Source organism: Gigantopelta aegis, chromosome 9 (assembly GCF_016097555.1).
Source record: "Gigantopelta aegis isolate Gae_Host chromosome 9, Gae_host_genome, whole genome shotgun sequence".
Taxonomy (NCBI): Eukaryota; Metazoa; Mollusca; class Gastropoda; order Neomphalida; family Peltospiridae; genus Gigantopelta; species Gigantopelta aegis.
Genome location: NC_054707.1, coordinates 51,044,166 through 51,057,823, shown reverse-complemented (window position 1 = coordinate 51,057,823; position 13,658 = coordinate 51,044,166). Strand labels below are relative to the sequence as shown.

Here is a 13,658-nt window from a genome sequence, read left to right as displayed (position 1 = left end):
TAATTATTTATACAAAAGTTAATCAGTACAAATGTGCCACCCACTGAAATTATGCAGATATCAGGACACAAGAACATTAAAAAAATAAACAATTGCTCCCGTGTCACAAAAGATAAACATGGGGCACTCAGTAACCTCATTTGCAACGAAAATTAAATCGTGTCAGTAATAAACAGAATATTACATTCGTGTCCATGACAGACGACGTTTACAACACTTGTGCCTAAATTATCGCTCTCGCTTGGGAAATATGATAATTTAGGCACTCGTGTCGTAAACATCGACTGTCATGGACACTCATATAATATCCTCTATTTATTATATACACAGCAATGAAATATATAGATCTAAGGAAACCATAAAGTGATATCCGGTGACAAGTCATATTTTCACTGTATTTTAGCTACAGTGAAAATATAGAAATTGTATTTACTTTTTTTGTAAAAGTGCATGTTTAAATTATCTCCCTTTGTCTTGTTTCTTCGTATTTAAGTTTGACGTTTACCAATGCATCTGATCATATTTGAAAAAAAAAAATAATAATTGTAATTTAAACAACTGTACCTATAAAAAAGGGATACGAAGTGCAATTACGATAAAATATCTAAAACGTATTGAATACGAAGCTAAATAATGATGACACAATATAGTGTCATTGAGTGTAAGTGTAAGAATTTAATGGCATTTAATTTGTTTTGTTTTTAGGGGGGTTTTAGAGGATCACTTTGTCAGGTATGTTTGCACAGCAGTATTATTAAATAAATGTTAATATAAAGATAAATTTTATTCAAATTTCTTTTTAAACGGCTATGAGCAAGTAAGTTTTCGATAGGATAAGCGAATGATATATAATAAACAGACCATTTCATGGTGTTTTTTCGAATACGATTTTTATGTCAACTCATGATGTGTGAAAACCATATTTTTACTCATTGCTTCACAATTTGTGAAAATATGGTTTTCACACATCACGAGTTGACATAAAAATCGTATTTGAAAACCCCCCATGAAATAGCCTCTATATATTTGAGTTTTCCATTTCAACAAAACCTTTCCCCCTAGCAATGATCAAAGTGAGAAGGATAGCGTGGAATTGGTGATCATTTCCAACAAGTCCAAAGCAGACATATCATACATTACGAGACATATCATACAGTATGTATTATAAAATGTTCATAAGCCACCATGAAAGTGATTGATTAAGGTATAGCAGGATTTTTGTATGTTTTTTTTATTTCAATTTGTTTTATTTTGGCCATGAAATGGTACCAATTTTCAAATATGACTGCAAGGGCACATAGCTGACAATCCTCAACATCCAGTAAGTGATTTGGCAATTAAACTCAAACTCTTGAAGTCAGACTTTGACTGCCACTATGGATTGAAGTATTTCCGACTCCACTTCCTGAATAAGATGTCCAAAGGTTTACAAAATTCCTTTAGCAACAAGTGAAATAGATGTTTATATTTTCAGACATAGCTGTGGAATCATTAACATCTTGTTTTAAAATTAAATTGTGGTTTTATTGCAAAGAGGTATCTTCTTTTCAAAACAAATATTCTGACTAAGAGTACTACTAAAGCAATACACTGGCTCAACTAAAAAATGTTTTAATCTCCTAAGTTCAAGAGCCATAACTGTCAAAAATGATAAAATCACCATGGAAATCAAACTTGATCTGTAACAGTAAATGGTAAGGCTATACACAAAAATTCAGCTCAATATCTTGAGCCATTGAAATAAAAAAAGTTTGAAAAACTATATGCTGGATAGACAGACTGGTAAAACACCAATAATCTTAACTTCTGAAATAGCCAAGTTAGCATCCACTCACTACCTACCTTTTCTTCAAGGTCTTTTTTGCGAAAAGTTAAGAAAAATCCCTTTACATAGTCTGATCGGAGCCGGTCAATGCTGCGTGCATCAATGGCACGGCCCAGATATTCATCAACCTCATCATCTACATTTCGGTATTCCAATGCATTTCCAATGCCCAGTCTGGAAACAAAGTAACTTAATCACAAAAAGCATACTTAGTCTAGTATTCAGTTGTAGTCATCGAAGTGTACAGTCTATTAGCCTCAAAAGGGAATCAATGAATTGGCATATAACTCTATTATGAATAATGTTAAAACTTATATTAAAACAAATTATTGAATTCTTAAACCATACCAACTGTTTTTTTTACTAACTTTCGATCTATATAAAAAAACATTTCTTAACAAATTACCATTAAATTATATAGATTGTCTGATTTTTAATACAGGGGTGAAACCAATATTGAGTTTTAAAACCATACCAAGTATGTACCATAATGAAAAAGTTAAAATTCATAGAGAAATATTATTAGGTTTTAAACCCATACCAACTCAAATAACACTCTTTTTTTAAATATTTTACCGTATAACCAATATACGAGTTATAAATGTAGGCCAACAGTGATTAAATATGTCTCTGTAATAAGTACGTAACTCAAGCTTTAGCTGTCTACATTTGTAATCAGGCCATCAGTTTAGTTGACATTCAGACCATTAAGTGTATTTTTCATAATGATTAATATCGATTTGAACAGCTTGTTTTCAAAGCTGTGTTAAATTTGATATCTTTAATAAATGATTTAATTAATTCTATGATGTATCGTTATATATACATGCACTGTCAGCTGAAGAAAGTCTTTGAAGAAGTCATTTCAAATTTAAGCAACATATATAGTCTGTTTATAGTCCATCAAAGAGAACCAATGAATTAGCATATATATATATATACATGTTTCATAGTTGTTACAGAGGCATATCTAATCACTATTAGCCTACATTTATAACTTGTATTGTGGTTATAGTGTAAAATGAAGCAATTAAAGGTCAATTAACACAATAACAACAGTAAATGTATGTACTGCATATTGCACTCATTCAAGGCCTTGTTGTAAAGATAGTCAGGATTGTCTTTTTGTCTTGAAAACTGACAATGAAACACAAACTCTATTTCAAATACTATTATAGTATTTCAAGTACTATAAAGTAGGTGACGTGTTGGATGATTGCCAGATCATGATGTCATGGTGAGTTAAATGATCAAGAACTCAATTCAATCAAATAACAGTTCTCCAAAAACATTCAAAGGCAAATAATTAAATTATTTTGGGGCCCACCCACAACCTAGCAAAGTAGTGCAAAAATGCAATGTTTTAATACTATAAATAATTTCCTTTGGTACATGTTTGATTGCATGGTTAACATCACCTTTGCTTCATGGCAGCATCACGACCTTGCTTACTACTGGATTTTCCATTCTGCATGTGTTTATATAAAGCCACTTCTCTCTCCTAAACAAAATACAAAACAGTGCAACAAACTTGAGAAAACATTTTTTTTCTAGGAGGTTGAGTGGGTACAGATATTGTAGTATGATAAATATACAGAACTTCACCTACGTTGTTTTCACGTCTTATTTATTGCACATGCAAGTTTATTTTGCGCAAGAATATGTACCACGAGACCGTGTCGCGGTCGAGTGGTATGTTCTTTTGCAAAATAAACAAGTGCAATAAATAGGAAGTGAATAGGTATGTAATAAAGACTGTTATTGTATATTTTGTTGAATATATTAGTGTAAAATGAATATCTATCACTGATATCTGACCTCACCATTTAAGGGGAGCTATTATTCTGGCTCCCCAAAACTCGCCAGAGACTAGTTCAAGTAGAGTAATTTCGGCTCTGCCTAACATGTGAATTTATATCTTGTAAAAGATAACTTCAAAAGGTTACCATAGTATTTTAAATGGCTCCCCATAATCTGTCACTAGTGTCAGGGAAGAAATTAATCACTCCCCTCAATGTTTCTTACAGCAAGTTCTGTGATACACACACAAAAAACCACCTATTTTGAAGTATGCACTGACTGGTTGTACATTAAATCCCACATATAATTATCTTAACATGAACTATAATAGGAATGTTTGCTTAAAGACAGTCTTGGATACCAGGGGACATTTAACTTATAAAACAAAATGTTCCATGCACACTACTTAATCCCATTGGACTATTTCTCATTCCAGCCAGTGAATCACAACTGGTTTATCAAAGGCCGTGGTATCCTGCCTGTGGGATGGTGCTTATAAAAGATCCCTTGCTACTAATAAAAAAAGTTACTAGATTTTCTGTCTAAGATTATAAATTTCAAAATTACCAAATGTCTGACATCCAATAGCAAATGATTAATAACTCAATGTGCTCTAGTGGTGTCATTAAACAAAACAAACATCTTTTTTCCAAATTTGAATATAGTCATTACATTTTGAAAAGAAGTAGCATCTGTAATATAATATGAACACACACATATTAATACTGCGTAATCAAACCTCAATACGCGAGTCTTCACTTTTAATAATGAGGAAAGTCTTGATGTTATGGTCTTTCAGGAATGCATTTCTTTCATCTCCATGTCCAGGTTCCACTTCATAAGAGTCACCAAGGTAATTCAGTGTATTTTCTGTGATGTGGACTCTCCTAGAAACAAATGTTTACCCAGCTTTCACAATATTGCCATTGAAGTTGTAAAGTTTTTTGTTGCTCCTACTGTCAAATCACTATTGTCAACTAACAGTTGAATATGCCCTTAATCTGGTATCATAAAAGTGAATATACATCTATTATTATTTCAAGCCTTGAAATAAGTGTCTGGTGTCATAGATGTTGTCTTGAACAAATTTGTCAATTATCAACATGTAAGTCAAAGACCATATCTTGCAATAGGTAAGTGCTACAGAGGCCAAATGTTAAATGAACATTTGCTAGAATGCCAAATGTGAGATGTTTGTCCAGGAAAGTTTCCCTTTGTCTTATTAATAGATCTAAACAAGCCTGATGATGCCATCTTCATTTTGACCTCAAGAGAATCCATAATTTGCCAATGTGTTCCAAATGGCTCAAACAACCAACACATCGAAAGTTTACCCCTCTAAAATGTACAGAGGATGAATAATCTAGTTCCACTGTGTTTATTTAATGTAAATTGTACTCTATCATGCAGCTAAATTCTACTTTTAACAATCTGACTGCCATTCATAATGACAAGAACAAGACTTACCCTGGAATACCTCCAGCCTCCATCATGTTGGCCAGTGTTACGTCATTGGACCACACATCAAACTGCCACTTTCTCAATCCCAGCACTCCACAGTGAACACGGCCACTGTGAATACCGACTCGCATGTTCACATCTACATTCGTCATAATTCGAACCAATCTGCAAAACAACAAAACGTCATAAAATGAACCAGTTTGCAACACAAAATGTCATAATTTGAACCAGTCTGCAAAACAACACGTCATAATTCGAACCAGTCTGCAAAACAACAAAACGTCAAAACAACAAAACTTCATAATTCGAACCAGTCTGCAAAACAACAAAACGTCATAATATGAACCAGTCTGGAAAACAACAAAAAGTCATATATGAACCAGTCTGGAAAACAACTAAATGTCATAATATGAACCAGTCTGCAAAACAACAAAACGTCAAAACTTCATAATTCGAACCAGTCTGCAAAACAACAAAACGTCATAATATGAACCAGTCTGGAAAACAACAAAACATCATAATTGAAACTAGTCTACCAGTCGGAAAAACAACAAAACGTCATAATATGAACCAGTCTGGAAAACAACAAAAGTCATAATTCAAACCAGTCTACCAGTCTGAAAAACAACAAAACATCATAATTCAAACCAGTTTACCAGTCTGGAAAATATCAAAACATCATAATTCAAACCAGTCTACCAGTCTATAAAACAACAAAACGTCAGAATTCAAACCAGTCTCGAAAACAACAAAACATCATAATTCAAACCAGTCTACCAGTATATAAAACAACAAAACGTCAGAATTTAAACAAGTCTGGAAAACAACAAAACATCATAATTCAAACCAGTCTACCAATCTGGAAAACAACAAAACATCATAATTCAAACCAGTCTACCAGTCTGGAAAACAACAAAACGTCATAATATGAACCAGTCTGGAAAACAACAAAACGTCATAATATGAACCAGTCAGGAAAACAACAAAACATCATAATTCAAACCAGTCTGGAAAACAACAAAACATCATAATTTAAACCAGTCTACCAGTCTGGAAAACATCATAATTCAAACCAGTCTGGAAAACAACAAATCATCATAATTCAAACCAGTCTACCAGTCTATAAAACAAAACGTCATAATTCAAACCAGTCTGGAAAACAACAAAACATCATAATTCAAACCAGTCTACCAGTCTGGAAAAAAACAAAATGTCATAATTCAAACCAGTCTCGAAAACAACAAAATGACAAAATTTGATAATTAATAAAAAAAAAATTAAATGCCTATTTATCTCTTATATCTGTACTGTTTATTAGTTCTGAATAAAAAAAATTAGAATTACACTACACTAATTTAAGGTCCACAGAGCACATTTAATTTATTTTACAGACAACTGACTGGTGCACATTGATGATCAATTACAAAATTCAATCTGATTCCCCAAACTAGTGAACAGCAAGGTTATAAATCCAAACCTGACATTTTGTTGTCAATATTTGCAGTTCTTCACCTTTTATCTCTTTTTTTTTTTCTATCTGTTATTTCTTTTTTAAATGCAAAAGTACATCATTTATTAGTTTTGTAGCAGTTGATATCAAGCCGACCATGGTGCCAACCATGTGTAAATATTTATTATTTGACGTTTCTGAAGATTACTAATGGCCGGTTCACAAAGGACACCGACAATTAACGTAGAGATCAAATAACCTTTTTTCTCATATATGTATTTGTAGATTATAATCTACAAAATACATACTAAGGTCGACGACAGTCACTTTTCGGACCCTTGTTTTGGCTTTGTACACAATAAATAAAACATATCTAATGGTAATTTTTTAATATGATATATTTGACAAAAGGAACTTTTTATTTCTTTCATCTTTTAAAACTTCAAATTAATATTTTGAAGAGAAGTATGAAAAAAAAAAAAAAAAACCCAATCTGTAAACAGTGTTGTCTGCTTGTTATAGAAATTTGACAGGTCAAGGTTAATAGACCAGTTTTTATTTTAATGTGGTGAAGCATTGTAATAATATAGCTATTTTTTAATTTGAATGACGTCAGTATTCCAATAACGTCACTTTGCATCTCCTTACAATAACCACAAGCTGGGTACATGGCGTTTCCGTTTTAAGAATCCTGGAAAAATTCCAATGCAAAATTGCTATTGAATTTTTTTTTGTTTAAACATTACTAATGCACCTGAATGTGTATGAAGAAAATCTTGTGATTAAAAAATTGTACCTTTTACGAAATATGGATTTCAAGTGAAATTACGGTAAGATATGCTATATTTACCATGTACGAAGCCAAAACAAGGGTGCAAAAAGTGACTGTCATCATACTACCGACCTCATACAAGATCCAGATTACAGTACAAAGTCACTTTTCTCTCAAACTTTGAGAGGGCAATGTTTTTTAACGGGAGCGAGACTTGATTTTTTTTTCATTAAAAAAACTAAAATAAAATATGCAAAAACATGCATCTTTAATACTTAAAACCTTAATCCACATTAGAAATAAAAACTAGTAATTCCCAAATGAATGTAAGAAACATGTTCGTCTACCATTTGAATGATCGAATTGCTTCTAAAGGCTTATAAATATTCTTTCACAAAAATATACCTTCCTCAAAGACTATAAAGTCTATTTTATTAATGATTTGAACAATACTGTATTTCTGAAAGCAACCCCCTAATGTGGGATAATAATACTCTCTTCTCTTTTGTTTATCTTCCTCTTGTCAGATGCTGGCAAATAATGATTTTCGTTGTCTTACAGGGTTACAGATAGTGTAAATGTAATTTAGTATCAAAACAAAATTGCACTATGTCTAATAAAGCACGCAGTCATATCTGTTGTTTGTACTAGAGGTGACTATCATAACAAAATGAACCATTAGTATTTAATAAATACTAATGGTTCAATAGTAAATAAATACATGTAGCATTAAATAGCTGTGTGTGTGTGTGTGTGTGTGTGTGTGTGTGTGTGTGTGTGTGTGTGTGTGTGTGTGCATGCATGCACACTTGTGTGGTATGTGTCTGTTTATGCTGCTTTTTAGTTCTGTATAAAAACAAAATAATGTTTATCTATAGTTTGTCCCATCCTCCTACAAAAATGTTTTTGGTAAATAATTTCACTTATAGTAAATACTAATCGTAATATAATACTTATTAATAACAAAAGAAACAACTGGCATTAATAAAATGGCACAAATTAGTAACTTTTTGACTGAAGCTTATTATAACCAGCCATTTAGCTATGGGTCACGAAAACTACTCACATGATCAAGTGACGGTATTGTATTAGTGCACAATAAGCGGCTTCTAAATACATTTTTATTGAGCAAATTAAAATTCCAATTAAAACAAAATATTGGATATATTAGCATACAAAATAAACAATAAAATTAATAAAAGTTATTCGCTTCAACAGACATGGATGTGGTCTGGGTTAGAGCCTGTCACATGATTTTCTAGCACAAAAGTGTTACTTCAAATGCTCAGATACTTCATTATTATATCTATGAATAAGTATTCCTCAAATTCTTTACCATTTATCTGTAACTATGTACAATGCAAGTAGTCACTGTTTCTACAAGGTGAAATTGATGTTGCTTCTAGCTTATTGATAGGGCGAAGTTAACTTATGAAAATTAAGTTTTGGCTCACTTTACCGTCATATGAGCCCTGATACAAAGGGGTTTTTGATTTTGTTTTTCCTTTTAATAATATTATTTATTTTATTATTAATAGTTTCCGAAGTGAAGTTGGAATTGCAATGACATCTTCATATACATGTACCGTATATTGCCGTGTATTAGCCGATTTTTGAAATCTAGAATACTTTTCCCAAAAAAGAGAGTCAGCTTATACACGGAGGCAACAAATTGGAGCATAAAATTCCGATCGAAAATACTCCCGATTTTGATCAGACCCTTAGTCTTTCACAGATTATGTAAAAATAATTTGTGCACAGTATAAATAAAACACCCCATCATGCAATATTATGCAGTTTCTTGTTCTTGAATGCATTATAAGTTTGATGAATGATAATAAAAAAATTACTGGTTTCATTGTCATTTCAATGGTAAAAACGTATTCTTTCCAACTGTCCGCCATCTTTGTTTGATCTGTGCTGGGACTAGTCTTTCATATAGCAAATTTAACATACAAAACAGTGTTTTTTCTTCAAACAAGTACTTATTATATTTCTAATATTATTGTTTTGTTGGGAGGGAGCATTAAACTGTAAAGTAATGCTGTCCAATGAATAAATTAATTACTTGTGTGCAGTGATATGTTGTTACAGCTTGAATTATTTATTTTTCTGCTATGCTTTATCAGTTCTAAATTATTTTTAATGGCATGGTAGATGTCAGCATTGCCTCATTAATTGTGATCGCGATTACCTTGTTTGTAATAATTAAAGGGAAAAAAAATATAATGAACAAGAAAAGCACATGTCTATTTGTTGACAATATTATTGAGATCAATACAACATACAGCTGGACAAAAGATGACTTCGGCTTATACACAAGGCCGATGATTTTGTACTAGATACTTAGGGTCAAACTAAGAGGTCAGCTTATCCAAGGAGTCGGCTAATACATGGCAATATACGGTACATTTTGTTTTAACCTGTACAATGTATTTTGATGTTTCATAATTCCTACTCTATGTACTATTATTATTTTATTATATTATTACTATATTAAAAAATGTATAAACAACCCTGGCAATTAAGAAAATGGACACAGAAAAAAAATTTATGCGACCAAAAAAAATAGTTTTGCAGTTTAGCAGTCTTTGCATGTAGTCCTTTTTCAAATCACATCATGATAAATATAGAAAAAAAGTAATTATCTGGAGTAATTAAACAAGTGAAAAATGATGACTTGTGGTGCTTAGATAATCCAGAATTAACCATAATAGTTTAGGTTTTTTTGTTATGTCTAGCATTCACTACATCTTCACAGTGGAGTAACTGTACACACAAACTGTGGCAGCTTATGACGGCAATTCCCAACCAAAATACAGGTAAAATCTACTTAATATTTTATCAGGTGCTGTTTTTCTGTCTGGTCGTAATGTCATTTATTAGATTAGCCCCAAGCATTATCAGTTTTGGTTTTATTGTTACAACTGTTGGTTAAAAAGTTGTTTTCCAGGTAGTCAAAATCATTAGTGGCAAATTTTGAATGTAGTTTTAAAAAAACATTTCGAACACTGATTTTGTGTGTGGTGTGTGTGTATGTGTGTGTGTCTGCCTGTGTATGTGTATGTTTATGTGTGTGTGCGTGCTTGCATGTGCGCGCGTGTATGCTGCGTTTCTGTATAAAAACTAAATAATGTTTATCTATAGTCTGTCCCATCCTCCTACAAAAATGTTTTTTGTAAATAATTTCAGTTTTGTTTGATGTAAAAAAAAAAGTAAAAGTGTTTTGGAAATAACAAAATACTATTTTTGAGTCCAATTTAGAAAACAATCTGCTCAAAAATAAATAACTTGTAAATTTCATAGCTTGAAAAAACGTACATGTATTCCCCGTGGGACAAGACTATATAGGTTAGTGAAACGTGTAAAAGTTCTAACTTAATGGCATCAATCATGTCAAGTCCCATCTCCACACAACAGTAGGCGTGGTCTGGTCGGTCTTCCTGCAAACCGCTCACGCAGTAGTAGCAGTCACCCAAGATCTTGATCCTCAGACAGCTGTTTTCAGAAGCAAGTTTATCAAACCGTGCAAACAGTTCATTTAGCATCTGTACAAGTTCCTGTGCACTACACTGGGAGGACAACTTGGTGAAACCACAGATATCTGCAAACAAAATACTGGAGGAAAAAGATAAACAATTAGTAAAATATATTAACATACATACCAGTATCATAATCATGACAATTGCATAGTAGGATTGACATTCATGAATATTACATTTTACACAAACTTTATACTCTTTTTTATGTTAATATATATTAGTTTTATTATTATTATTATTTAAATACATGTATATTACCAAAATATTTATTTTAAAATGTTAAGAGTCTAAATTAAAGAGTCTCAGCTCTCAAGTTTCTGAGTACTTTAACATTAAGTCTGAAATAAAATATTCTGTTGTATTTTTTTTCCTGGTGGCCTTTTCAAAACTTTTTAAATACAAAGAGACATTTTGCAATGTAGATGACAAATACTAATTTAAAACAAAATGTTAATGAGAAATAAACACTGGTCCACTTGATTTAAATACTAATGAGACTACTGATTCAATACTCAAAGTGGTTTTATAAGCACGGGTATAGTCTCAGAAAGTCTGAGACTATAATGTCTTTATTAAAGTCTAGATTCTAAACGTTTTATAAACAGTGATATTATCAGGTTAGCAGCATCAGTGTGTTCAAGCTAGTAACATTAGTAAGTGATAGTTGTTATTAAATTATCAGCTTGCTTTATTTGAATACCAATCACTGGTTTAATTAATTTTGGCACAATTTCGGTTGTGCACAAGTGAAAATTGAAATTGGCAAGTACATGTATGTGATTTGCATGTTTCCATGAAAATGGATTTACAGGCTTCACTGAACAACAAGTATATTTTGAGTAAATAAAGCATATCTATAGCTACATGTATACACCAATGTATCCACTTTATCATGGTTGTTACAGTATGAGGAGACTTTGGATTTTAAATGTGTTAATTTTTTGTCATGTCCTTTTTTTTGTAACATGAGTAACCAATGTTTACACATTCACAGTATGAAAACTAATCATCATATTTCCTTTTTCTTTTTTCTATAATATGCATGGATTATTTAACTAATAAAATGTAATAAAGAAGATAAGTGTTGAAAGTATAATTATTAATCCTGAGCAAATCAAAAGAATCAGTATGGTAAAAATGTAAAGCGAGTAACCCTGGAATTGCACATATATATTTAGACTTATTAGCCAGTAAGTGGCAGCAAAAACTAACTTGGTGTTAGTGAGAAGTATGTTGGCATAATTATTCATACACTGGCATTGTTCTATTAAAATAAAATGTTGGTAACTCACGTTACATATTTTTCGGTTACTCGCATTACAATTTTTGATGTATCCGTGTCATGTTTTATGTCACTATTGTGAAAAAAATTTGGTTTCATTATCTGTAGTATGTATTAGTGTAGGAAAATATCAAGTGTCGTGTGAAACAAGAAATAAATGATAGAGAGGAAAAAATAGCTATTTCGGTTACTCGCGTTTCATTGTGCTAGGTAGTCTATTTGACCAAGAATTACAAACATAACATATCATATTATGTAACTGCAGTGGGTGTAACATGTACGGTAGGTATTAGATATGCTATTACATATATGCAACCTGTATCTGATTGTATAAAGCATAATTTATGTATTATGGCATTAAAAAAAATGCTTTTATTGTATTTATTTGTCAAAATAATAGGCGCCTATTCAGCATGTGATATCTTTTTTGCAACAACCTCAAGGACAATTTTTTTTTAATCCATGAACTTCAGCATATTGTTGATCACAAAACACATTAATTAATTAAAATAATTGATATTTAAATTTTGAGTCTTTGTCCGCTTCGTCATGAAATTGCCCTGTATAGTTCTCAGCATGCCACATAAAAAATAAATACATGTGGGCATCTACAGATTTCTCTAACTATACAATCATGTGCAATTGAAGACATTCTTGTGGCAAGCTTGCAGAACTGCCAACTACATGTAACTTAAAGTTAGAGAGCTTAGAGAGGAAACCCACTACATCTTTTCTATTAGTAGCAGGGAATCTTTTATATATCTATTTCTTACACACCCGTTGGTGAGAACATCATGCAATATTTTTTATAACACATGGGTTGTTTACACACATATATGTGTTAACAATTTCAAGACATACAACTGGTTGCGCCTAGGTGATGACCAGGTCACCAGTGCCATGCATTTAATGAAAAACAACACAGTGGAAATAGATTACACTGTGACATATAGTTAATCATGTGTCTGTGATGAATAAGTTAGCTACAAGTGCAACAGCTGTAAATAACTTTTAGTCAAAGAGATGTTAAAATTTGCTTAAAACCTGGCTTTTGAGGATATGTAAGAAATAGAATAATACATTCGTGTCCATTAGATACCATTTATCTCACAACTCATCTAAAAATGTATCAAAATCACTTTCGCTTGTTACATACCTTTTAAAACAACTTGTAAGATAAATGGTATCTAATGGCCACTCATGTATTATTCTCTATATGCTCCATTCCACAGATGGGATAACACATACCACGACATTTAATATAAATGTACCAGTTGTGGTGCACTGGCTTAAAATAAAGAAACATATTTCTACTTTTGTTTATTAATTCAGGTTGTTAATATATATTTAAAGAATAAATACTGGTATATTCCAGAAGATGCAGGGCATGCATGACTATACACATGTATTTGTGATGACTCAAAATATGTTTTTGTATATTGTGTTCATGTACATGTATGATAAAATGTTCCTGGAAAATTTTATGCTTTGTTCTAATGGAAAATTAATTAAGCCATACACATTAA

The 13,658-nt window shown here is 31.7% G+C and overlaps 1 protein-coding gene across 1 annotated transcript in view; it reads right to left on the bottom strand.

Annotated features, from left to right (window-relative positions):
- LOC121381879 (adenylate cyclase type 5-like) overlaps window positions 1–13,658 on the bottom strand; it is a 76,111-nt gene that overhangs the window by 29,138 nt on the left and 33,315 nt on the right. The window contains exons 5-9 of the mRNA XM_041511269.1: window positions 10,687–10,926; window positions 5,093–5,251; window positions 4,365–4,512; window positions 3,244–3,326; window positions 1,843–1,999 (exon numbers count right to left, since the gene is read on the bottom strand). Coding sequence (XP_041367203.1) covers window positions 1,843–1,999; window positions 3,244–3,326; window positions 4,365–4,512; window positions 5,093–5,251; window positions 10,687–10,926 — 787 coding nt within the window. The remainder of the gene's footprint in view (window positions 1–1,842; window positions 2,000–3,243; window positions 3,327–4,364; window positions 4,513–5,092; window positions 5,252–10,686; window positions 10,927–13,658) is intronic.